Consider the following 26,669-nt stretch of genomic DNA (forward strand, 5'->3'; position numbering starts at 1 on the left):
ATACCAATTCAAGGCATATTTTACAAGAGAAAGAAGTGAACTTTGGTCATTAAAGCAACTGCTATTTGGGGGTTTTATGCTCTATGTAAGCAAATCTAACAAGAAATGTTACAGCTGGAATCATGAGCTTTACTATATACTATACTAAGGAGTTTGGGTTTCTGCTATAAGTAATGAGAAGCCACTGAAGTATTCTGAGCCAATATGCTAAAGAACAAACTATTTATCACTCAAAAAGGTCAAATGACATTAAACATACTATATAAATATCTTCACTGAGTTCTAAAAGTTAAGCCAGAAAACAAGGGAAAGTTGATTTTTATAAATGGTGATCGGAAACTGAATCGGTTATGAATTGGTTACCATCTAATCTAATACACTGGAAGGGCAGTCCTGAGGTCAATTACTTAGAATCCCATAGATAGCACCACAAGAACAGAATAAGGAAAAATATGGTAAGAGAAAAATGGCAAAGCTGAAAGAAAAAAAAATGAAAAGAGTTTGTAAAAATCAAAACAAATTAAAAAACTAGACCAATCATAAGAAATACTTACCAATAAATGCTCATAAAATTGAACTCAGTGACATAAGAAACCTTTTGAGGTTAAAATGTAACTATTTAATCTAAATTATCAGAGCACTAATTAATTGATGCACCAAGATTATTTATACCTGGCTGCTTAGCCACTGATGGAGGTTCTATGGTACAGAAGAAAACAGGTTCTGGAATCTCCACCCCAGCCAACAAAAGCCTCTCTGCTTCATCGTTTTGTCTATGCTTCTTTTCTCCCTCCCTTTCTGCTCGACGACATGCAGCTAAAGCACTGGACTTGGATGAGACAATGGTGTCACCAGTGGCAGTCTGCAAGCAAAGAAGATGCCTTGGGACAAAACAGGCTATTGGCAAGCACTCAGCTTCCACCAAGGACCACGAAAACCAAAGAAAAATTTTAAGGTAGCACTTCCTCTTCATCAGAACTTAAAAGAGAGACAAATTCATTAAGCTCATTATAACTCTGCATTGGTAAAGCTAATTTAAGTTGTAGAAGAATTCTGTCCAAAATATTGCTGTAATAAGTTCTAACAATAAAACATTCATACACACAAAAAATACATTTAAAACTCATTTGGTAAAACAAATTCATCTTTGAACAAGAGACAAAAGAACGAAAGAGACAAAAATCCTTGCCCTTACAGAGCCTTCATTGGCAAAATATCTTCACTTTTTAAAAAACCTGATCAGTTATAAAGTTAGATTTAATTGTCTGCAATAATCAAGATAGGAAAAAAACAATAAAAATAACATTATTTTACATAAACTTAAAACATAAGTATATATCCATAGTGTGTGTATTTTACTTGGATTTGAACTTTATATGAATACAATCCATTCTGTAATTTACTTTTCTTTCTATTAAATGTTTGAGATTCAACCATGTTGATGAATACACTACAATATTCATTATTCCACTACTGATAGCTTTTGGATTGTCTATGGGCTTCTGCTATTACAAAATACCTACTTTTAATTAAACATTTAATCTGTTATTTCCTAGAGAAAAGATTTGGTCACTTACGTGTTTAAGCCCAACAGTCAAAGCAATGTTACCAGCAGTCAGTGAAGGGATTTCTACATGCTGGTCAGCAAATGGCAAAAGCAGACGACTTATTCTCTCCCTGTAAAACCATGATTTATATTAGTAAAAGTATATTTAAAGAAATGAGTGAAGTTTTAGAAAATAACCTAGGCTTCTACTTACGTGCAGTTTCCATTAATATTATGGATGGCCAATTGGCGTTTTATCATGCCTGAGTAAATGCGCAAAAATACCAGTGGGCCTCGTTGCTTGTCATGGAGAACTTTAAATGCCAGGGCACATAAGTCACCCTTATACCACTGCCTATAAAATTAAGAAGTTCCAGAAAAGCCACTTTAAAATACACTTCCTATATATCTATACAGATCAGATCAGAATCACTGCATAAACCTAACCTTGATGTCCTCAAAAGATTCCTCATATCTTCTAGTTTAGCTACCAAGGCCAATTAAATAATGTATTATGTACCTCTCTTCCTCCACCGGACTAAATTATTCATTGGAGATCTTACCGTTAATTCCTCAAAACCAAAAACAATGGATTCTCTTCCAAATATTACCTCTATTAGCAAATAATTCTTGCCTAGATTTCCCTCCTCAAAAAATATACCTAGGAACATCACACCACTTCTTAAAACCCCATACAGGGTAAACAAATAGGTACTTTCCAATTATTGCTTTCACTCTCTCCTCCCACTCTTCTTCAGCTGCATAGCCATATAAATTTACACTATAAACTTGAACTTGTTTACACAGCGAACACTTACAGAATGATGTCCTTAAATTGGAGTTCATTACTAGGTTTCAGAAAGTTTGAATCCCTCTCAAATTGCCAAACTTTGCACATAGGTTCATTTTTCTGAGGAAATATGGAAATATTTCTCCATATTTTCATCAGTTTCAAAGGAGTTCATGATTCAAAGTAGGTTAGACACTTCTATTATTGAATTTCTCTAATCTTATTCCTGTTTCCTCCAAATTTTAATTTTATTTAACAAATCCTTATATAGAGAGTTGATCATATACTAGGCACTGTTTTATGTGCTTTATCAATATTAGCTCATTTGATTCTTGTAACAATCCTATGAGATAAGTCCTATTCTCTGCATCTTATAGATGAGAGGTTAAAGCAACTTGGAAGACCTGAGATTTAAATCCAGGCAGTACACAGTCTATGCTCATCTCACATCACCATAATGCCTCTCCACTTGAGAGATATGGAAAGTGACTCAGGTCCTAGTTAATAGGATCAAAGTTCACCTCTGTTTGCCATTTGGCACAAAACTCACTGAGATTTTAGAGGGTTTATTACGAAGGACAAAGCTGTTAGTGACAAGAGGAAGAAAACAATGGACCTTTCCTTACAGTTACAAAATATTATGAAAAATCTTGAAATCCAGAATATAAATGTATCTATAGAATATTTATCAAACATCCCCAGTATACTACTTTTTTTTTTAACTAAGATGGCAGAGTCAACATTTATACTTTTACACAGCAAAAAAGCCATAAATTCTTATTTAGCTCCATCTGTAAACACAGCAGGTTACAAGAGATGATGACAAATATCCCTTTCAAGTAAAAATTACTATGGCTCTATATTATATTATTTAGAATAATATTCTTCACCAATGTTATTCAAAAACTGTGATTCAACTACTCTCTGTGAAACATGACCTATCTGTCTACCTGTCTTTTCAAGGCTATACGATTTTAATCTATGCACTTGCATACTTACAGAAATTCATAGTTGCGTTCTTCAGGTGAAGGCAAGTACATAGTAATAGCATCTAACAAGGGCTGGACCCCTTTGTTTTTCAGGGCACTTCCACAAAGCACAGGCACTGCTGTCTGAGCCAGTGTTACTCTGTGTACTGCAGTTTGTAGCTGTAAAGCAGAGATATAAATGTTTTATGTGTAGTATTCTGGTCTCAGCCAAAATATCCCAGAATTAGATGCCTCCCCTAACCAACCACGTAAAATATCACTCCTCAGCACACTTCCATCATTCTTTATGGCCTCATTCTTCTTTATTTTTCATTGTAAATAACATTAATCACTACCTGGTATATTAGCTATATATTTATTACTTTATTATCTGTGTCCCCAGTCACTAGAATGTAAAATCTATATAAGCATTATAGTAAGTCCCATAAAGATACTGTAAATCACAAGAAACTGGAAAAGTGCTTAAAATAAAGTAGATGCATAAAAATATTTCTTGAATAAGTGAATTAATATACTTGTGATTTAACCTCGATAGTCTACTAGAGGAACTGGTTAGAAATTAGAAATATAAATGAGTTACAATTTCTTCAAATAAATTAAATCCACATTAAATAAAATCCAAAGGAAAATGAGGTATCAAAGTAGAAACCATTTTTAAAAGACCTCAAAAACCAAGAAAAGCTTAGGTGTGCTTGCAAGCTATTGATAAGAGAAACGGTGGGTTAATTTTAGATTGTAAGCTCTTTGAAAACAGAAATCATGTTATGTGACTATAGGGCACAATAAACATCACATTTAAGCATTCAAATACTAAACAAGAAAAAAATTCAAACTTACAGCTTTTCATTCAAAAGAAAAGAAATAATTTTTTCCACCTCTAACTTCAAATGGCTCAAAATTAATCTACAGATCTTGTGTTTTTCTTTACTTCTTTTCATGAAAAATAACCAAGTGAATTTGCTGGGCTCATCTTGGAGCCCACTTAAAACACTACCACTTAAAAAACTTTTCATGGGGGAAGGTTCCTGGCAGAAAAAATAAAAAACGCCTTGAATAAATCTGTCATAATTCAAATACTACCAGTATTTTACTGGCCTATTCTCTGGTTTAATATATTTCAAAAGAAAACCAAAAAAAGGGAAGACCTGGAATAAGTTTCCACTAACAATTAAAACAGATTCAGAAAAAATGTTCTGAGAAAAATGACCATTATAGTATCCAAAAGACCAGTAGATCAAAAAAAAAATTCTATCTGTGATTTCCCTAATACTACTTAGTGAAATGATCACAATGAAGGGAAAAGGCTGCAGTAAATGAACAATGTCTTCTAATTTTTAACAGTGTTCTCCTAATTTTTAAGTCTGCATTTTCTAATGATATGCAAAGTTGAAAAAAAAACCCACCTACAATAGAGTAATCAAACCACATCCAATTAGTAAAACTTGGTCAAAGTAAATGAATAAAATTTACCTTTTCAGCCGGTAGCAAATCAAAATTCTCACTAAATTCTCCTAAAACCAAGTCAGCAAATTCATCATCCAAATCTGCAACCTACAAAGAAAGGCTTTAGTTCTGTAACTTGCATTCATCATCACAACTATTATCTTAAGTCTATACACCATAAATATTCATTAGCCAAATATTTCAAGACAGCTACATGATCTAACTTATCCAGACCAAGGAACTCTTCACATCTTCTAAAGAGATAAAGAGTTTTTCTTTCAAAGGAAACGGGATTGAAAATTGAAGATACGCTCTCATAAGTTTCCTAAACTCATGGGAAGCCAGAGCCAGACAGAGCACCTCAATGAAGTGTGCTACCTACTCAGTGCTCAAAAGAAATAAAAAGTCCACAGCTGATAGCCAATGATAATATATACAATGAATTGCTGTTTTTAAATACATTTGGGGGGGGGGTCTTAGTTCATAAAAAAAAGTTTCATTTGGTAATCCTCTAATATTTTGAATGTTCACCAGATCTCCAAGACGTTCAAAGTAAAATGACTGAACTTGTTTATAATCCTTCACTGAGGGAATAAATTTAAGTTGAGGAGGTAGTGGTATAATTTCAATAATAAAAATGTAATTATCTAATTCATGTTCATTTCCTAATCATCTGTGCTTATATGACAGGAGAATTCAACTGACAATAAAATTAACAAAAGAGTTTCAAAAGTTTATAATAGTAAAAGGGAGCAAAACATTCAACCTTGGTGAGAAAAACACATTTTTAACAGCTAACTATAGTAGAAATGTACCCAACCATCTTTCCAAAAAGCAGCAAATATGATGATTAAGCATAGCTTCTGGAATCAAACTGTCTGGAAATGGCTCCACTACTTACAAACTTGTTCAAAAAAACTTTAGTCAAGTTACATCACCTCTCTTTGTCTTGGTTACTCATGGAGATAATACTAGTACTTATCCTATGGTGATACTGGGAAGTTTAAATAACCAATTCCAATTATGCTTCCAGAATATACAGTAAGTATATAATAAGCATTGTTTTCATCGCTGTTCACCTTTAGAACACAGGAAGTTGATTCTAGTCCACACTAATCTTATTCTCTAATTCAAAAAAATTTTTTTAACTTTGATAAAATATAACAAACATAAAAGTACCACCTTAACCATTTCTAAGTGAATAGTTAGGAAGTAGTAAGTATATTCCACACCGTTGTAAAACTAATCTCTAGAACTTTTTCATGTCACAAAACTAAAACTATACCCATGAAACAACTCTTCCTCATTCTCCCCTCCCCACAGCTCCTGGTAACTACCATTCTACTTCCTGTCTCTATAAAGTTGAGGACTCTAAATACTTCATGTATCTGTAAACTATGAAGTAAAGCAAATGAAAGATAAACACTGCAGTCAAGATAGTGGTGATGGTGGGGTAGATGATTAGTGGAAGGGAGAGAGAAGAGCAGGGAGTAGCACAGGGAGATTCAAGAGTATTGCTGATATTCTATCTCTTAAGCTGGGTGGTGATTACACTGGTGTGCACTGTATTATACTTTACATATTCCATATGTAATTTTAGATGAAATTTCACAATAAATATTTTTTAAAGTTTCTAAATATTTATGCAATTTTAAGCTCAAAGTATTTATTTTACTTGTTCAATTAAGGCATTCCTTGCTTCCGTTATCTCCTTCAGCAATTCAGGATCACTCATTTCCAAGAGGGGTTTTCTCTCAAAGTCTTTTCCATCATCTGAATTGGGATTCCAAAGAAGTTTTTCTTTACTTACTACATCCACCACTCCTTTGAAAGTTTTGCCTTCACCAATTGGTAACTATAAGTCAGAGTGAGATTAACATTTTATTAAATGATCATTAGAACTCAATTAGAATTGCACTGGTGATAGAATTTATCTCTCCCCACTCCCCCCCAAATGTCTCTTATCATTATTGCCATAATCTATACTTATTTTTATTTATATCCTAACTTCTTCCAAAAGGATTTGCGAAAGCTTCAAAAATGTATATAATATGCCACAATAAAATACGTTGATGAGGAAACTGAGAAGGACCTCTTCATATTAATAAACCAAATATTAATCAACCAACCTGTAAAAGCAAAGGCTTTGCCTTCAACTTCTCTCTGATGCTTTCAACTGCATAGTTAAAACTGTAGAAAGTAAAATCATTTAAAATGTTAAGATACTTAAAACAGGATTTAAGAATGTACTCTAAAATTATAACCCTCAATTGTTCCTAACGTTTACCATTTAACAGTTTTCCACAGGACAACATCTTGTCTAATCTTTTAACATTAACTTCAGATAATAGTGACTGAGTATCTACCATAATTCTGCCACACAGGTATTTAGGGTATCATTATTGTGAGCTTCATTTAACTAAAGTTTGAGGTTAAGTGACTTGATCAAGGTCACACATAATAAACTGGAGTTAAGATTCAAATGCAAGATTTGTGATTACAAGTCAAAGATTCTTTCTTCTAACAACTGTATTTGTTATCACACGACTACCCACTTTCTTCCAAGAGCCGGCCTAATCTTTCTACACTTTTATCTTAGGCATTGTTCGTATCATATGCTATGCTGTTCACTTCTGTGCTAACACTAGGGTTGGCTACCTATGGAACACATGACACATCTTTGGCACGTGGGCTGATTCATACACACATGCAGATCATTCTGGTCCCAATTCTTTAAGAAGCAGCCTAGTATCCAGTCATCTCCCTCCCCATCATCACAGGTGCTGTCAGTCAGTATAGGCAGTATTTCCCTCAACCTCAAGGAACTCCAAACAGAAAAGGGTCAGAACTTAAGCCTAGCACATTTTGAAGGTTGCTGTGCTTTTACTAATCAAGACAAAAGTCCTCTAAACCAGCAGCTTTAGAATTACTGTAGAGAGTTACAGAAATACAAAGCATACTGTGTGATATCAGGAGAGACACGGTTTATGTTTTTTTATTGCCGCTCTCATACCACAGATCAGGATCTCTCCCTTTCACATTTCCCCAGTATCCTTTGATGCTTAATTCTTGCTCTTTCACATTTTCTCCAAATCCTTCATCGTTCTTGATTGTCTGGGTTCTGTTCTCAGAACAACGTATCCATTTTGGATTACCACTCTGTAAGTCTGCAGTATTACCACTACATCTCAGCATTAACTCTTTTGCCCTATATGCAGGTCTCAAAACATCTACATTCTCCTCTCCTAGTTTCCTTTCATTGAGAGCATTTTACCCATTAGCTAAAGAAAATCGGGGACAAGGAAGAACATCATTCTCTGAAGCAACTACAAGAAACAATTCTCTTCCCTCCCCCATTAGCAATGACAGTGAGCACCGTAACATTCAGCAATACACGGACTCCACCATACAGCTCTAAATAGAAGCAATGGATTCAGCAAGACATCACTCTGTCAGGAGCCTAGAAATCAGGATAAAGCCTCTCTACATTAGAATCAGAATGATTCATCATCTATCAGCTCTCTATTAATCCCACATTGTTACTTTACCTATGAATCAACTGCTCCGAAATTTTTTTAAATGGGATTGAATTGGGATTCTATGGAATATTTATACCTTATAGGGAACAGCTGTTTATAAATTTAAGTTATAGTGCATTAAAAGCTCAAATCATATTCTTACTTTGATAAGCCAAAGAAACACACGTTAAATACCTTGCTCCAATTTTGTCCATCTTGTTTAAAAAACAGATTCGAGGTATCTTGTGTTTATCAGCTTGCCTCCATACTGTAAGAGTTTGTGCCTAGAGCAAAGATAAGGAAAAAGCCCATATTTGACAAAAATAACTATGTTACTACACATGGAATAAGCATACCTAAGACTCTATTATAACATAGAACAGGGTCCTATTCTAGCATAGAATTAGCGCCATTGCACACATACCTCTGGACCCACTCTTATGCTATCAGGTTAAAACAGTTAAAATGATCAAGCATGACTGAAGATTATGCTTCAAACTGAGAATACTTTGGGTGAACTAGGTTGCAACACAAAGGGAATTAACAACTGGGAAGTACTGGGAGTCACAGAAAGAGGACTTAACCAAGAATTACAAGACCTACTTTTTGTTTGGCTTCACCTTACTTAGTAACGTCACACAATACTGAACTCATCAGTTTTCTGATCTGTGAAATATGGACTTTTGCCTTAATTAATTCAGACGGTTGTGATGTAAAAAGAATAGGAATGTACTATAAAATGCTAGTATGATAAAAATCGTGTATTTTTACTGTGAATGTTTGAACGTTCATATAAACTGAAAAGGATTTAAGGAGGGGAAGGGAAGCCAACACCTGTATTTCTAAGTTACAATTCTCATATGCGTTTCTATTTAGCTTTCTGGTTATTGTTAAACAAGTAATTTTTAATATTTGGCTTCTTTTAATTCCACTTTCTGTACATGTTAAATATAAACAGTTTGCCTAGTACAGTCTAATAGCCCTGAAGCAGAGCATTAAAAGCCTAATGTGCTGACACTGTTAAAACAGAAGCCAGTTTGTCATTTGTTTTATTAGGTAAAATTGATATACAATAAAATACAGTTGACCCTTGAACAATATAGGGATTAGGGGCACCAACCTCTGCAAAGTCAAAAACCACTTACAACTTTACAGTTGGCCCTTCCTATGTGCTATTCCGCAACTGCGGATTCAACCAAGCACGGATTATATAGTTCTGAAGCCCGTATTTAGAGGAAAAAATCCACATATAAGTGAACCCATGAAGTTTAAACCCATGTTGTTCGAGGGTCAATACAGATTTTCAGTTTATACTTCAATGAATTTTAATAAATGCATATACTTGTATAACTATTACCCCAATAAAGAGAAAGAACATATAGAACATTAGAGATTTTTATGTCCCTCTCCCCATAGCAACCTGTTCTGATTTCTGCCACCATAGATTCATTCTGCCTATTATTGAACCTCATATAAATAGCATAGCTTCTTTCACCCAACATAATGTTTCTGACATTCATTCATGTTGTTGGGCATACTGGTTCAGTTTTACTGCTAAATTCCTTTGTATAAATGTACCAGTTTTTCTATCCACATGTGGATGTGCACTTGTGTTGTTTCTAATTTGGGAATATTATGAATTTAGCTGCTATAAACATTCTGAACAAATCTTTGGTGAACAAATGTTTTCATTCCCTTGGATAAAGATGGAGGAGTAGAACTGCTGGGTTATAGGACAAGTGTATATTTACCTTTAAAAGAAACTGCCAAATAGTCTTCCAAAATGGTTATAATATTTTACAGTCCACCAACAATGTATAAGAGTTCCAGTTACTCCACATCCTCAACCACGATTTGCTATCATTGTTTTTAATTGTAGCCATTCTTGTGGGTATGAAATGGTCTCTTCGTAATTTTAATTTGCATTTCCCTAATGACCAATGAGACTGAGCATCTTTTCATGTGCTCACTGGTCATTCACATGTCTTCTTTGGTAAAGTACCCATTCAAGTCCTTTGTCTTTTTTTTTAATTGGGTTGTTAGTTTTTATTATTGATATGCAGTTCTTCATATATTCTGGATACAAGTCTTTGGTCATACACATGTACTGTGAAAATTTCAGCACATACTCCCTACGACAATAATATTCTCTACATAATCGACTATTATTGCACTCTGGAAGTTTAACATTCATATAATATTTTATCTAACATTATAAATTTTCTCACAGTCTAAGGTTTGCCTTTTTTTTTAAGTTTCATGCACATAATTTTGAAGAGGTCCAATTAATCAACTTGTTTTTGTTTTATGCTTCTTGTGTCTTCTCCAAGAAATTGTTACCTACCACTCCCTCCACCCATGCCAAAGTTGTTAAGATAATACTTTATTTTCCCTCTAGAAGGTATATGGATTTAGCTTAACACTATGATCCACTCCAAACTAATTTTTATGTGGGGGTGGGGGGATATATACTATAAATTTCCCAAGAACTAAACATACTAAAAAATAAAACAACAATTCCCATCACCCCACCTGCCAGCTAAAAGTCCATCTACTGTTTTAGCAAACAGTAGCCTCCTGTATCACAAATTCAGAAACTTCCTATTACAGCATATTTCAATCTTGTAAATAATGCAATCTGAATGATTAAGTGTCGAATTTATGTAAAGAAGTTATAATGACAGGAAGGATGCAACCATTAGGAAATGAAATGACTCTAAGAAATAGAAATAATAGGTGTATAATCAACCTCAGACATCAGTGTCAGGCTTTATATCAAGCAAATATCACTGTCTGTCAGGGGTCCTCAATAACTGTATTATTTCCCCTCGAACTAGTACAATAAGTATCCACTTAGTCTTCACCTAGATTCACCAAATATTAACATGTTACACTTGCCTTTTTTCTCTCTCTATAAAACATTATGTGTCTGGTGGCTGGGAAAATGTGCCACTTGGAACTACTATAAAGAGCATGATTAACTGATGGTTCCAACTGTTACCCTTCTAGATCTACCACCGTGTATTCTCAAGGCGCACCTTCTTGGGGGCTGTTTCCAGCTAATGACTGAGCTCAGCAGAAGGACAAATGGAGGCCCATTCCCACAAGACATGGGTTCCTCTAACAGGTAACATTAGCTTGAGGACTCCCCATGAGCGAAGCCAAACGCTTTTGGAACTGTACTATGGCCTGAGACTCTTCCTGCCTAATCCCCCATCCTTCCCCCTCTCCTTCAAAGGTGTCAGCCTGCCCTGTGGTCTGAACGCCCTCTCCCACTTCCCTCTTTTCTCCCTTATTCTTCGCAGGTACTTCCTCCCTGATGAATCTCCTATACATCTAATCCCATCTTGGCATCTACTGATCAAAGTACCCAAACTAACACCATGTGTGTATGTGTGGGTGGATGGGAGCTGAACCATGAGAGCAAGTTGTAGACACCATGAGACTTTAATTCTAAATACTTCAGCATGCATTTCCTAAGAATAAGGACATTTTCCTACATAATCAATTTCAAAGACCACATTCAGGAAAATTTAAGTTGACACAATACTTTAATATATATATATTACATATTCAAATTTCTGATTTTCCCAGTGATGTGCTTTGTAACTTTTTCTTTTTGATCCAGGATTCAGCCAAAAAGGATATATTACGTTTAGCTTTCTTGTCTCTTTAGAATCCTTTAATCTAGAACAATTCCACAGCTTCCCCCCAACCCCAATTGTTCATTTTCCTTATGTTAAAACATTTTTTTTTTGAATTTCTGAAAAGTCTTGGCCAGTTGTTTTGCAGAATGTCTTTCAATTTAGATTTGTTTGTTTTCTCATGATTTGGGCCAAACATTTTTGCCAGGAATACAACATAGGTAATGTTGTATCCTTCTTAGTGCATCATATCAGGAGGCCCATGGTGTCAATCTGTCCCATTTTGGGGGATATTGATTTTGATCCCTTAATTAAGGTATCGCTTTTAGTAATTTTAAGATTAGAAGAACTAATGTGGGTTCTATATTCTAGATAAAGCCAATCTTGAGATTATAAAACAAATGGAGTACCAGCTAAAGAGAGCATAACTGACCCCAGTAGCAATTTTATTATAAACCCACTTTCAGGATTTATTCACGGAGTTATATATTAAGTTTTGGGAGAAAATCCTTCATGGGTCGCTCACATTTCTGCATGTTTTGTCAGGAGAGGCACTGACTGACTGCCTTTATTCTGGACTATCTTTTCAAAAATGTTTGTATAGCGAACAGTTTAGAAAGATATTGTATTTCCCTTCAGAGCAAAAGGTAGGTTGGCTTACAACCCTGGAAGATAATGTATTCCTTCAGAGCAAAGAGCAGGCACTTTTACTGCCCATTATAAAATACTTGCATTCTCTAAGCACAGGGTTCCACTGCAGCTGTCACCTGACTTCCCTTTGTCACCCTATGGGAATTAGGGCTTGAGGAACCAACACAAGGAAATGCTGATACTCTGGATATTGCTATTTTGGAGATTAATAAAGTCCTTCATCCCTGACTCAGAAATCTTGTGTCTTCTGCCAGAATCCATAAAACTATGGCAGACGAACTTGTTAGCTTTAAAGTAAGAATCTCAGCCTCTTCACAGTTCTCAAAACTTTCATATTTCCTACAGAAAAGCAAACTTTACTTTCCCTTTTACTATGAAGTATATTATATGAGATCATATATAGATCATATCTCAATATTCAATTCCAAATTCCTTTAACCATAATTGGATTTATATGAGCTTACCAAATAAAGGGTTATAGTTAAATCAATCTGATGCATTCTACTTTTTTAAAAAATCATGCTGTTCTATCTTCACTTTACTTTGACAATATTTTTTACCTCTACACCAGCAGAGGCATCAAACACAGCCACTGCACCATCTAACACTCTTAGGCAGCGCTCAACTTCCAAGGTAAAGTCCACATGACCTAAGAAAAGGATGAGAAATGTAACACCTAAAATCTTTAAACCATCACCACCACCACCACCACGTGATCCAGCAATCCCAGTTTGGGTACATACCCAGAATAATTGAAAGGATAATCTCGAAGAGATATTTACGCCCCCATGTTCAGAACAGCACTATTCACAATAGCCAAGAGGCAGAAGCAACCCAAATACCCATCAATGGATGAATGGGGGGGGGGGGGGGGGTGGTGTGTGTGTGTGTGTGTGGTGTGAGTGTGTGTGTGCATGATTTGTGTGAGTATGTGAGTGTGTGTGTCTGTATAAAATTTTGTATATATACAAAATGTGTTACTTATGGGCAATGGAATACTATGCAACCTTAAAAAGGAAGGAAATCCTGTCACAGGCTACAACATGGATGAATCCTGAAAAATTTTGCTAAGTGAAATAAGGCAGTCACAAAAGGACAAATAGAGTACGATTCTACTTATAAGAGGTATCTAAAGAAGTCAATCTCATAGATCTACAAAGTAGAATGGTGGTTATCAGGATTCAGGGGAGAGGACAAAGAAGAAAAGTCATTTTATGGGTATAGAGTTTCAGTTCAACAAAATGAAAAAGTTCTGGAGATCTATTTCACAATAATGCGAACATACTTAACACTACTGAACTGTACACTTAAAAATGGTTAAGACAGTAAATTTTATTATATATATTTTTTTACCACAATTAAAAAAACCCCACACATACACAAACAGAAAAGCCTCAAAATAATGCAGCACCTCTGCATTGCTGAAACAGCACTATACCTGGTGTATCAATTAGATTGATTCTATACCCCTTCCAATCGAATGTAACAGCAGCTGACTGAATAGTTATGCCTCGTTCTCGCTCTTGAGCCATGAAATCTGTCACCGTGTCTCCATCATCAACATCTAACCAGGAAAAAAAATGACATAGTTAGGCTTAAAAGTATATTTTATAGGTCTTTGATATCTACCTGACATAGTTTCAGAAAAACTGTTCATAAATATTTGGTTTAATATTTAGAGCCCTTAATCATTCTCTAAATAAATCGTCATTCTAGAAAAAGATTTTTCAGCAGATGAGTAATTTTTCCATAAAAATAATCTTTCTGTAATAACTAAGATTAAAATCTTCTAATATTTTAATTTTACTGAACCATATACTTCTTCCATTTTTTTTCTAGTTTAACTTTCATTATCCCGTCCTTATCTGACGTTCCTCACACCTGATCCCTTGACAGGAGGCAGAGTAATGCCCTAAGAGCAGACAGACCAAATTTAAATCCCAACTTTATCACTTCTCTACAATCTTGAGCAAGTTACTTAACCTAGTTTTTAAAATATGGCTAATAAAGCCAACCTTGCTGGACTGTTATAAGAATGAAATGAGACTATATATATAGAGTACCTAGCTCAGTAAATGGTAGCTACATGGAATAAGGTAAAGACAAAATTCCTCCAAAGTTAAATCATCTCTTACAAACCTTTCTCATTACTTAACTCTCCTTTTAGGATTTATTTATACAAACATAAAGTCTTCTGTAGTATAAAGTCATGGATAAAATTTATCCTGACTACCAAAAAGGTCACTCAAATTACTCTGCAGGGCTTCCCTGGTGGCGCAGTGGTTGAGAGTCCGCCTGCCGATGCAGGGGACACGGGTTCATGCCCCGGTCTGGGAAGATCCCACATGCCACGGAGCGGCTGGGCCCGTGAGCCATGGCCGCTGAGCCTGTGTTTCCGGAGCCTGTGCTCCGCAACGGGAGAGGCCACACAGTGAGAGGCCCGTGTACCGCAAAAAAAAAAAAAAAATTACTCTGCAGTAAAATTCTTGGATTATGCATTTTACTCTTACTCTTATTCAGTAAAAGAAATGACAAAGAGCTGATCTTTACCAATCAAAATTCAAGTTATCATGGCCTTATACTACCACTGCTTATGTCAGCATTAAACCTCTAAAATGCTAGCTAGTTACTCCATATCATTTTTGTGTGTGTATACGTGTGTATAAATATACATACACACACAAATGCACCAACAGAGGGGAAAACAGCAAGAAAAATGTATCTGTTAGCAACTCCAAATATCAGTGTTAAAGAATTGTAGCAGTATTGCCAGTTATTCACAATATAACTAACCGAGAAAACAAACATCATTAAGAAGACAAAGACCGGGGCTTCACTGGTGGCGCAGTGGTTGAGGGTCCGCCTGCCGATGCAGGGGACACGGGTTCGTGCCCCGGTCCGGGAAGACCCCACATGCCGCGGAGCGGCTGGGCCTGTGAGCCATGGCCGCTGAGCCTGCGCTCCGCAACGGGAGAGGCCACAACAGTGAGAGGCCCACGTACCACCAAAAAAAAAAAAAAGAAGACAAAGACCAAATAACTAACCAGAGGTTCTAAATAAGGCAGTAAGTTTCTAAGACACTCAAAAAATAAAAATTTGCACAAAGATAAAGATCTTTATTTCCTATTATTTTTTAAAAATATAAATTATTTATTTATTTTTTGGCTGTGTTGGGTCTTCGTAGCTGCGCGTGGGCTTTCTCTAGTTGCGGTGAGCGGGGGCTACTCTTTGTTGTGGTGCACAGACTTCTAATAGAAGTCCTCCTATTATTTCTTTATGATGACACATATGGCTAATAAAATCAACCTTGGATCAACAAATTCTGCCACAATTTGGATAGTTTCTAGGCCTCTGGCCTGAACCAGAAAAGAACTTCAAAACATATCTAGTTTATGTGTGTGTGTACATGTGCGTATATATATGTATCTAATATATATATATATATATATATATATATATATATATATATATATATATATATATATATTCCTAGAGTAGTCAGATTCATAGAAAAAGAAAGTATAAGGGTGGTTTCCAGGGGCTGGGCAGAGGGGGCAATGGGGAGTTGTTGTTCGATGGGCATATAGTTTGGGCTTTGCAAGATGAAAAAGTTCTGTAGAATAGTTGCAAACAATGTGAATATACTCAACACTATTGAACTGTACACTTAGAAATGGTTAAAATGGTAAATTTTATGTTATGTGTTTTTTTACCACAATTAAAAAATAACTGTTTACTTGAAAATTGCCTGCGTCCACCTCATCTGGACCCTCGACTCAAGGATACACTCGGGGGGCTTCCCTGGTGGTGCAGTGGTTGACAGTCCGCCTGCCGATGCAGGGGACGCAGGTTCGTGCCCCAGTCCGGGAAGATCCCACATGCCGCGGAGGGGCTGGGCCCGTGAGCCATGGCCGCTGGGCCTGCGCGTCCGGAGCCTGTGCTCTGCAGCGGGAGAGGCCACAACAGTGAGAGGCCCGCGTACCTCAAAAAATAAAAATAAAATAAAAAAATAAAAAGGATACACTCAGGGAATATGAGGGAAGGATTCTAATCAGACTCGTGATACAAAAGAGGAAGCCTAACAATGTTCAGTGTTTTGCTGTCTGTTATTTCCCCATTTACACAGCAATAAATTCTATGAGAAATTCATGTGCTTATACATTTAGGAACCTATCATCATGAAGATTCTAATCGTGAGTGGTTTTCTCCTCTATAAACATTAAGTCTCAGCCAATTCCAAGGGTCTAGAGAAATAGGTCTCAATAGAGCACATTTCAAAATCACTGTGGAGCGTTTGAAAAAGACATTAATTTCCACTTCTGGTATTCTGGACCTGATGACCTCCATGTCACATTTCAAAACAAACTGTTTCACCAGAGATAAAGAAAGGCACTTCATAATGATAAAAGGGTTGATTCATCAGAGAAATATAACAATCATAAGTGTGTGTGAATCAAATACAAGTTTCAAAATACGTGATGCAAAAATACAGACATCCAGGCCATACCCAGACATGTTGAATCTTAATTTTCAGAGTGGAGCTAGGGCACTGTTATTTAAAAACAAAACAAAACAAAACAAAATCTTTAAAAGATACATGGGCATTAAATGTGCATGCCTGGTCAAGAACCACAGTTTTGGGACTTCCCTGGTGGTGCAGTGGTTAAGACTCCATGCTCCCAATGCAGGGGGCCCGGGTTCAAACCCTGGTCAGGGAACTAGATCCCACATGCATGCTGCAACTAAGAGTTTGCATGCCACAACTAAAGGAGCCGGTGAGCCGCAACTAAGGAGCCCTCAAGCTTCAACTAAGGAGCTCGTCTACCGCAACTAAGACCCAGCACAACCAAATAAATAAAATTTTTAAAAAAAAGAACCACACTTTTTGACATACTATAATAAAAAAGTAAATTCAAAACTTAGGTAAATTATACTACTACTGGGGGTTAAGGATTAATGAAATCCTTTCTTGTTCTGCATGGGAATTTGACCTCTGGTTAACTTTCTGGCTCTCTTCTCCTAGAGCCCAGAAAACAAGTATGCCAACTGCATTGCTAGGCAACACACTTATGGAAAAAATAATTTCCAATTGGTAAACTACATCTGACCTGGGAAGAATAAATAATGAATTATAAATACCTGCTGAAGATACATAGCTTTAGGCTTCCCTGAGTGGGGTATGGCATGCCCCTTGTGGGAAACCAGGAAGATGACCCACGGAGCTGTAACAAGAGATGCTCGTTCCTACGGGGCATGAGTCTTCTAAGCTAGGGTGGCTCCTGTGAATCTTGTTACCTTGCAACTAAGCTATCGCTTTTGGGTGGCCAAAGAAGACAGTTCCCACACAGCTATGTGGACTGCTATAAGAACTTCTATAGAAAGAAACATCTATTGCTGGCAAGCTATGTTTCCTGTCTCACAGCCTTCTGAGTAGACCAGTGCCAACTATAGCCCAAGATAGTCTTGTGAGTCTGATTGTTTAATTGAACCTAAAAAGACCCTTTGGAGTACTGTAACTACCTTAACTTTATGCTGTGGTTTAGACAGCAGTGCCTCCATGCCATACTCAAGGTCTCTAGGTCGACTTCTTAATCAAAATATTTTCCATTGATGTTTTTTTCTAATGGGGGGGGCAGGGTGAGAGGAGGAATCCATTCTAACCTCCCAGTGATCTTGTGTATCCAGAATAATACAATATTCTTTCTGTGGTGGTAGTTTTTCCTGCATCGATATGAGCCATAATTCCAATATTACGGATTCTGTTTAAAAGGGGAAAAATTAAAAAAAGACATGTATTATAAGGTGGACATTACTAAAATTGTAAAACCAAAATATGCTGCACAAATTTCAAAGCTGGTTGGTATTTCAACAATTTATATAATGGTGTAAAAACTAGAAAAATGGAAAACATATCACTATCACATTACTCTGACAAAACAGCTAAGTAACAAAAGAGCTAACTACAATTTTGTGACTACCTTATATTAATTTCTATGAAAAGTGTGCTGTTGCTACATTAAAAATTTTTAGCATCGAACTGAGACAAGAAAATAGCTTTTAAGATACATACCAATATCTATTTATAGTTAATTAGCTAGGGCAGGAAGTTACAGAAATTAGAGCATTCACTAAATGCTGAATAAAGCCTATGTGAAAAACCTGTAACTCTTCCTGGCAGCCTATGGAAAAGACAATATCAATGACAGTACTTACTTAGCAATAGGAGGATTGATGATGGAATGAAGGGACTTGATATCATTTCCTATTAAACCTAATGGAAAGAGTGTTAAAACCCAACTGTTAAATTTAAAGAAAATTTCCTTTAATTTATAAATGAAAGAAATTAAAAGAATTTTAAGCAAATAGTAAAATTACTATTAAAGTAAATCCAATTAAAGTAAAATTCAAGCTAAATATAACACTCATTTACCTAAAATTTATTTTCTTGCAATCTCTAAAAAAAACCTGTGGATGACAATAAAACAAGATAAAGTTTTTAAACATCAATTTCTAGATTATATCCTTAGAAAAATATAGATTTACCCCAATCTCTGCCACCTGCTACAATTCTATAATAGAATTCTATAATAAATAGAATTTCAAAAGTAGAATGTTCATAACAATAATCTTCAGACACTAGTAGATCTTGAACCAAAAAAAAAAAAAAATAAGCACAGTCCTGTAAACCTACATTGTCAAGGCTTGAAGAGCAAAGAGTGATACTCATATCAGCTAATAATGAGTTTTTGTACAGCTTGAAACCTACCTTCCCTCAGCAATTCCAAGGACATGATACCTATAAAGATAGCCTGGGAGGTAACACTGAATAGAAGCTATAATAATCTAATACTTGTAAAGGGCCAACTTGTAAAAACTAACAGTATTTCTGAGGAAAAAAAGTCCATAATGACTTACTCCATGCTTACCATTTATTCTATTAATACTAAAGAAACAATGAAGTTACATTTATAAATTTAATTTATACCTTCCTGCTATTTAAACCAGTTCTCCCAAACTTCTATAATAAATTATGATGACTTCTATTACATTTTGAAAACCTGATAGCAGTTTGAAGACTGAAAGATAATCTGTACTGCTATAGATAAATTTGTACGGGCAAAATATAGAAACCCAGATATACACCAATAATGCAGAACAGTAAATTCACATGCCTTTAACAAGTCACACAGCCAACTGGTATTTTTACTCCATTATTCTCACATGACAAAGATGGTAATGAGAACAGCTACAGAATGAAGCTACAGGTGACCCCTGAACAACACAGGTTTGAAGTGTGTGGGCCCACTTATCCAAGGATCTTTTTCAATACATGCATGCTACAGCACACGATTTGCAGCTGGTTGAATCTGCACACGGAACTGCAGATGCGGTGGGCTGACTACAGTTATATGTGATTTTCAACTGTTTGAGGGGTCAGCACCTGTAACCCCCTCATTGTTCAAGGGTCAACGGTAGTTTCACTAAGTCTCCCACATGCTTGCTTACTTCAAACACAAGAAGCACATTCAGAATTACAGTACAAATGACCTTTGAACAACCTGAAGGTTAGAAGGGCCAACCGCTGTGCAGTCAAAAATCCAAGTATAACTTCACAGCCTGCCCTGTGCACACATCGTTCCTCTGTATCCTCAGTTCTGCATGGGCAGATTCAACCAACCGTGGATCATGTAGTACTGCAGTACCCATTTAGTGAAAAAATTCTGCATATAAGTGGACTCTTACATGGTTGAACTTATATCGAAGCTCAAATCTGTGTTCAAGGGGCAACTGCAGCCAGTTCCTCAGCCTTCAGGCTTTTAATAGCCATATTACCTAACCTAATCTATTCCAGATAAATATTAAACCAAACTACTCTTAAGAACCCTCAAAATAAATTATCCTGTTAAACCTCTATTAACAGAAAATACTTCTGTATAAAAACCAGAAATGAACTAGGAAAATCAACATTTTACAGCAAGAGCACTCTACAAGTAGACTCACTGCTAAACCTCTGAGCCGACCCTTCCCTTTGCTCAGCTCATGAGGATGGACAGCAGATGAGGAACACAAGTCTACTGGTACTACCTCCTAGCATCTATCAGAATACTCCAACTCCTAATAATCTCAAGGAAAGAGCCAAGAAGTAAAAGGGAGCCACTGTTTTCAAAATGGTTGGAGACCCCTAATAAGGGAGAAGATTGCAAATGAGAGAGAGAGAGACAGAGAGAAAAGGGAGAAAGCAAGCAAGCAGTTTAAGTAAAATGAGAAGAACCTAACATTTGTACCTGGTAGGGAACTGTAATTTCTTCCAAGAAGCACATGTAGCCTTAATCTTTTTAGACTTGCCCTTATTTTTGAGGAACACATATTCTAGCGAGGAGAAAAAGAAACGTTAATTTTATTTTAGCATAACTCACTACTGTAGTTTTAACATCATAATTATGCTTTGAATCTCCATATAGTAGTCTCAATTTATTAACTCCAATTCTTTTAAAAAGTGACAACACAAAATTACATTACAATAAAAAATAAGGATTAAAATTAGTACTGCTTGCTCTTTTGAGCTGACCTTAGATGATGGCTCTCCTAGACATGCAGCATTAGCATCACAGGGATCTTATTTGAAAGACAAATTCTCAGGACCCACTCCAGAGAAGAGAATCAGAAACTCTAGGGATAGCGTCCAACAATATGTTTTAACAAGCCCTCCAGGTGATTCTGATAGCTGCCGTTTGAGAATGACCCTAAAGTTTCCAGAGAGCCAGAAAGGTTAAATAAGGTTGCTAACCCTGGATACCCCTTGGTTCTCCTTTAAGCCTATTAAGAGCTGGTGCGAGTCATGAACTCTGAAACCATTAGGTGTTTTCACCTAGATTTATAACAGCGGCTACATATTAGAATCACCTGGAGAGCTTTTAAAAAGGAAGGGAAGTTGGAGGAACTACAGCATTTTTAAAAGCTCCCCAGGTATCTTCTCCTAATATTCCCACATAGAGGTTGAATGTTCTCCATCGATTTATTCCTGGACCACTAAATACACATTTAATGGCTGTCAATATATTTGGAATTGTAGTTAGTGTATGTAGTGATTTTGGGCTGCCACAATCTGCCTTTCATGATGTCACAGAATGCATACCTGTGCCTTCTGTATTATTTCTACATTAGTTACCAAGTTTCTGGCAATAAAACACTATTATTCTAAGCAAGTATATTAAGAGTAGAGAAGAGACTCAAACTATTTAAATTTCTACTTCATAATGGCCAGGGTAAGACAGCATCACCTATCACAGGGTGTACAGTCTGAAAGCATCAGAAATGAAAACACTGAAGAAAAACTGTGCAACTCCTTGGGCTGCTAACGACCTCAAAAATGGAACACAGATAGTCTCAAAATGCTGCACAGGTGATTTTAAAGTAGCAAAATGAATTTATAGACTAATGATAAGGCATACTTCTTGTTGATTACAGGTTCCCCCATACCCCCTGTTAAGAAACTGTTGATATACTAGTATATGAGATACACTAGACCTTTGGGGAAGTCAAGTAACTGAAGCTGTTGAAGTACATTTAATTTTACAAGAAAAACTTACGTTAATGTGCAAGCTGGATATTTTCTTATGATTCACTGCAAATATCCTCAGATTGGACATCTTGGACCTCTAAGCTGTTATTCTCTGAAAAAGAAATATACAAAATTACAAAACTAAATTTATGTATTATATGTAAGACATATGTAAGTAAGGCAAATGTAATATATTAGGTAAAAATGTATTACTTTTAAAAAGTAGGAATAATATTTGTAGCTATCAAAAAGAAAATGTGCAATTCAGAAAATGAAAGCTCAAACTAAACATGAGAATATGGTCCCTTATGTTTTCAACATCCTTTAACTCTTCAAGAAAGATATGAAGAGGGACCTCCCTGGCGGTCCAGTGGTTAAGACTTCGCCTTCCAATGCAGGGGGTGCAGGTTCGATCCCTGGTTGGGGAGCTAAGATCCCACATGCCTCGAGGCCAAAAAACCAAAACATAAAACAGAAGCAACATCTTAACAAATTCAATAAAGACTTTAAAAATGGTCCACATCAGGGCTTCCCTGGTGGCGCAGTGGTTGAGAGTCCACCTGTCGATGCAGGGGACACAGGTTCGTGCCCTGGTCTGGGAAGATCCCACATGCCGCGGAGCAGCTAGGCCCGCGAGCCATGGCCGCTGAGCCTGTGCTCCGCAACGGGAAAGGCCACAACAGTGAGAGGCCCACGTACCACCCCCCCCCCCAAAAAAAAGGCCCACATCAAAAAAACTTAAAAAAAAAAAAAAAGAAAGATATGAAGATACTGTAGGAAAAGATATACTGAAATTACAAAAATATATCATACCAACCAAAAAGCACTTTTATGTAAAAATAAAAAACAGAATTAAGTATAGAAAGGTAAGCATCTACATGTTAACTTGGTAATTTCTCACTGATAGTATAAGTTTTTGGTTTATTTGTATATTGATTTTCCTAATATATTGATTTACCATATTTGTATATTGATTTACCATAAATATGTAAATATGTATTTCTACCATGTAAAAAATATACAGAAGTAAATCCTCTTCTTCTATGATCACGGAAACTAAGCATCTTTAGTTTAAAAACATTTACTAAATATTCACGATGCATCAAGTACACTGTCAAAGCTATGAGAAATGCATGGAAGTATATGAGACTGAGGAAGGTGGGCAACAACAGAAAAGGTTAAACCACTGTGCACCATGTTATGTAAGAAGGCATGTCAAAACTCATTATTCCTCCTAAATCTGCTCCTTTCTGTATCTTAAGACAGAAACATTCACTACCCTTATTTAGGAAGTTACCAAGTCCTTTTATTTCCTAAATATATCTTGAATCTATTCCCCCTTCTTCATTTCCAATGCCAAAGTTCAAAATGTTTGCAAAATCATGCATGTTAGATCCATTCTAAAACAGAACAATGGATTCTACAAAAGCTCACTAATATGGTTTGATCCCACATTGCAACTAACCTTTAAGAAACCATCACTTGTCAAAACCTGGTATAACATCTAAGACGGTCCACAATTTTCTGAAAAGACTATTAAAATACTCCTCCTTTTCCCCACCACATATATGTATGCTGCTAGATTTTCTTCAGACACTTCAACCAAACATTTTACAAATATATATACAGTAACATAATAAATACAGAAGCAGATGTAAACTGTTTTCTGTTAAGCCAGGCATTAAAAAGACTTGCAAAACTGTAAAGCAATATAAAACACTCTTCAAACAAAATCATTTTTGTTTTTGAAAATATATTTTTCATAAAAGTATATTAATTACATTAATATTTAATGGTTTATTATTTTTAATGAATTATTAAAACATTTTAAAGATTTGTTTTCATTTCTGGTATTTGAATATAAATTACAACCCATACAAACAAAACTGTTCATTTGGACTCATTTTTAAGTGTGAAGGGTTCCTATAGACCAAAAATTTTTTAAACTTATTCCAGCACTGTTTCTTGAAGTGACTGCCCATGATTATTTTACGTTATAAGTAAAAAAACAAAAAAACTGAACAAATGTTAGAAACAATAGCCAACAAAATCTGTGATCTTGTAGTGTTGCTTATGATGAAATTATCTACATAAAAGTGTGAATTTAAGGAAAAATATTAAGTAATTAATAGCACAGGTAATTCAGTTGTCAGTCTTAAAAAAGTAGTACTCGGATCACTTAAGTGGGAAACACTTCTTGAATCCATTCTTGACACATACCTTTGAAGTAAACAACCTCATCTTGTCAATTCCCTACTTAAAAACCTGTAAAGGTTCTTAATACAACAAATTCTGTCCCTAACTACCTTCACAGCCTTGTACTCGCCTACTCCCTACTCTATTCCAGGGGCTCTAGCCAAAATTCCTCTAAAACACTGCGCTCTAACACCTTTGCATGTAATGGTGCCACTGTCTGAAAGCAGTCCTCAAATTCCCAAAGTCACACACCTGGCAAATTTCTATTCAGTATTCAAGCCCCAACTTGGAAGCCTTTCTTAATCTCCTACAAAGTTTTAATGCTACCTTGTCTGTGTTTTCATAACACTTGGAACTTATATTTACTCATGACAAATATGGTATTTCCACGTTATCTCCACTACTGGGAGCTGCCCAAAAGGTGGGATTTTCTACCAGCAGCCTAGCACAATTCCTCAAACATTTTTTTGACCTATAAAGTCATTTAGGGCCTGCCACTGATTTTCTTCTTCCGCATGGCTCAATGATTTTCAACAAAAATGGTTTCCTACTGGTACTATCAAGTGAGTTATTCTACAAGGCCCAGACCTCCTTAGGCCTTGGACAACACATAAGTGTAACAAAGCAGGGCCCTATGGGCCCTTCCCAGAACAGACTCCTCTCCCAAGTCCTCTGTCTGCCCCTTGTCTGTAGAAAAACTTTAGCCTCCTAGGGCTTCCCCAAGTTCCAAAGAATAAATTTAATAAGAGAAGTGAGAAAGTGCAGAAATAAAACAGTCAAACAAGACAAAATAATAATAGTTTAGCCATTAAACAAAGTCAAGGACCTTTTAGTTCCTCCTAAAGGGCTACAGATAATATTCTGAGCCATGTCCTTTGAGTTATTTTGCAGATACTGAAACCCCCACCAGGCGGAAGAAGTTAACTATATGCTGCCCACAAGCATGTAGACCCCAGAACTGTTGGAACCAAAAGGTTGATGATGTTGACTCCCGACTATCTCACCACCAACCAGTCAGAAGAGTGTCCATGAGATGATCACACACCCCACAATCCCCCTCCCTCTCCCTATCTTTAAAACCTTTCCCTGAAAGCCTCTGGGGAGTTTGGGTCTTTTAAGCACTAGCTACCTAGACTCCTTGCTTAGTGCCCTGCAATAAGTGCTGCAGTTTCCTTCACCACAACCCGGTGTCAGTAGACTGGCTTTATTGCTCTCAGGCAAGTGGACTCAAGCCTGGTTTGGTAACGTAAGTACTCACCAAAAACTGTGACACCTGATGGTATAAAAACGGCAAGTAATGAGAAAAAACAGGTAAATACCCATTCTACATTATCAACAAGTTCACAACCAATAAACAAAAGAATCCATGGACTTTTTTTTTTTTTTAAAAATCAGTAGACTATCACGCCTGTAAGGCTTAATACACAAAAACAGGAATCACGGTACACTAAAGTACAATCACAACATACATTAGCATAAAAGCACAAATGAAGATGATGTTGCTGATGATAAAGTAATGTAGGAAAAGAGATTCTAAAGCATCAAGTTAAAATAGTGTTTTCATATGGTATTTGTTACTGTACTTAGTAATTTTTCCTAAATTAGAAACTTCAATTTAGATTTGTGTCATATTCACTGTTTCTTAAAAAAGTATCAAATATGAATTAGGCCAATATGTTCATTATTGATTAACGTCAATCCCTAATGTCATCTTTGCTCTTTTTCTCTTTATATTGAATAGATCATCTCAAGCTATCTATCTAAACATTCATTTTCACTACAGAATTTATGTCACAAGTTCTAAAACAAGCTACTTATCTAAATTTTAAAAATTAGTTCTAGCCTTTAACTTCATTCAAGAAAAAAGCTTGGCAAATCAACTTTTACTCGCTAAAAAAAAATGCTCAGTAAAGATACTCTTAAATTTAAGTCACCTGGACTGAAAAAGCCCCTTCCAATTCCCTGTTCATCTAACATTCATTGGAGCAACACAAGGAGTTGATTATTGGAAACATGAAAATGAGTAACACATGATCCCTATCCTCAAGAAAAATATTAGGTTTAACAATCCTGCATATCACAATAACAAACATTTCATTCATAATACTTTCTGCATGGCTCTTACTACTGTACCTGTTCTTCCTCTTTAACACAAATAAGCTTCATTTTTTAACACCATGCAATTTATAAAGCAGCTCTCACATCTCCTGGCTTATTCTTCTCAACTATACCAATAAATACTGTCAAAGTTTCACACAGATCGAAGGAATACATTTTTATGCTTCTGACTGCCAAAATGCAAAGACTGGGTATCTAGTATATACTTGTAG

General features: G+C 36.0%; 1 protein-coding gene across 7 annotated transcripts in view; it reads right to left on the reverse strand.

Annotated features, from left to right (window-relative positions):
- GFM2 (GTP dependent ribosome recycling factor mitochondrial 2) overlaps positions 1-26,669 on the reverse strand; it is a 49,054-nt gene that overhangs the window by 20,453 nt on the left and 1,932 nt on the right. The window contains exons 2-15 of one of the 7 annotated variants that reach the window (XM_019929831.3): positions 22,172-22,255; positions 20,867-20,951; positions 18,795-18,852; positions 18,243-18,340; positions 14,020-14,145; positions 13,142-13,230; positions 8,482-8,570; positions 6,898-6,958; positions 6,444-6,623; positions 4,796-4,876; positions 3,336-3,484; positions 1,761-1,901; positions 1,578-1,677; positions 673-862 (exon numbers count right to left, since the gene is read on the reverse strand). In XM_019929831.3, coding sequence (XP_019785390.1) covers positions 673-862; positions 1,578-1,677; positions 1,761-1,901; positions 3,336-3,484; positions 4,796-4,876; positions 6,444-6,623; positions 6,898-6,958; positions 8,482-8,570; positions 13,142-13,230; positions 14,020-14,145; positions 18,243-18,340; positions 18,795-18,852; positions 20,867-20,951; positions 22,172-22,231 — 1,507 coding nt within the window. In that variant the 5' untranslated portion in view covers positions 22,232-22,255. The other 6 variants (XM_019929832.3, XM_019929834.3, XM_033852939.2 and 3 more) reach the window with 6 other exon arrangements.

This window comes from Tursiops truncatus, chromosome 3 (genome assembly GCF_011762595.2).
Source record: "Tursiops truncatus isolate mTurTru1 chromosome 3, mTurTru1.mat.Y, whole genome shotgun sequence".
NCBI lineage: Eukaryota > Metazoa > Chordata > Mammalia > Artiodactyla > Delphinidae > Tursiops > Tursiops truncatus.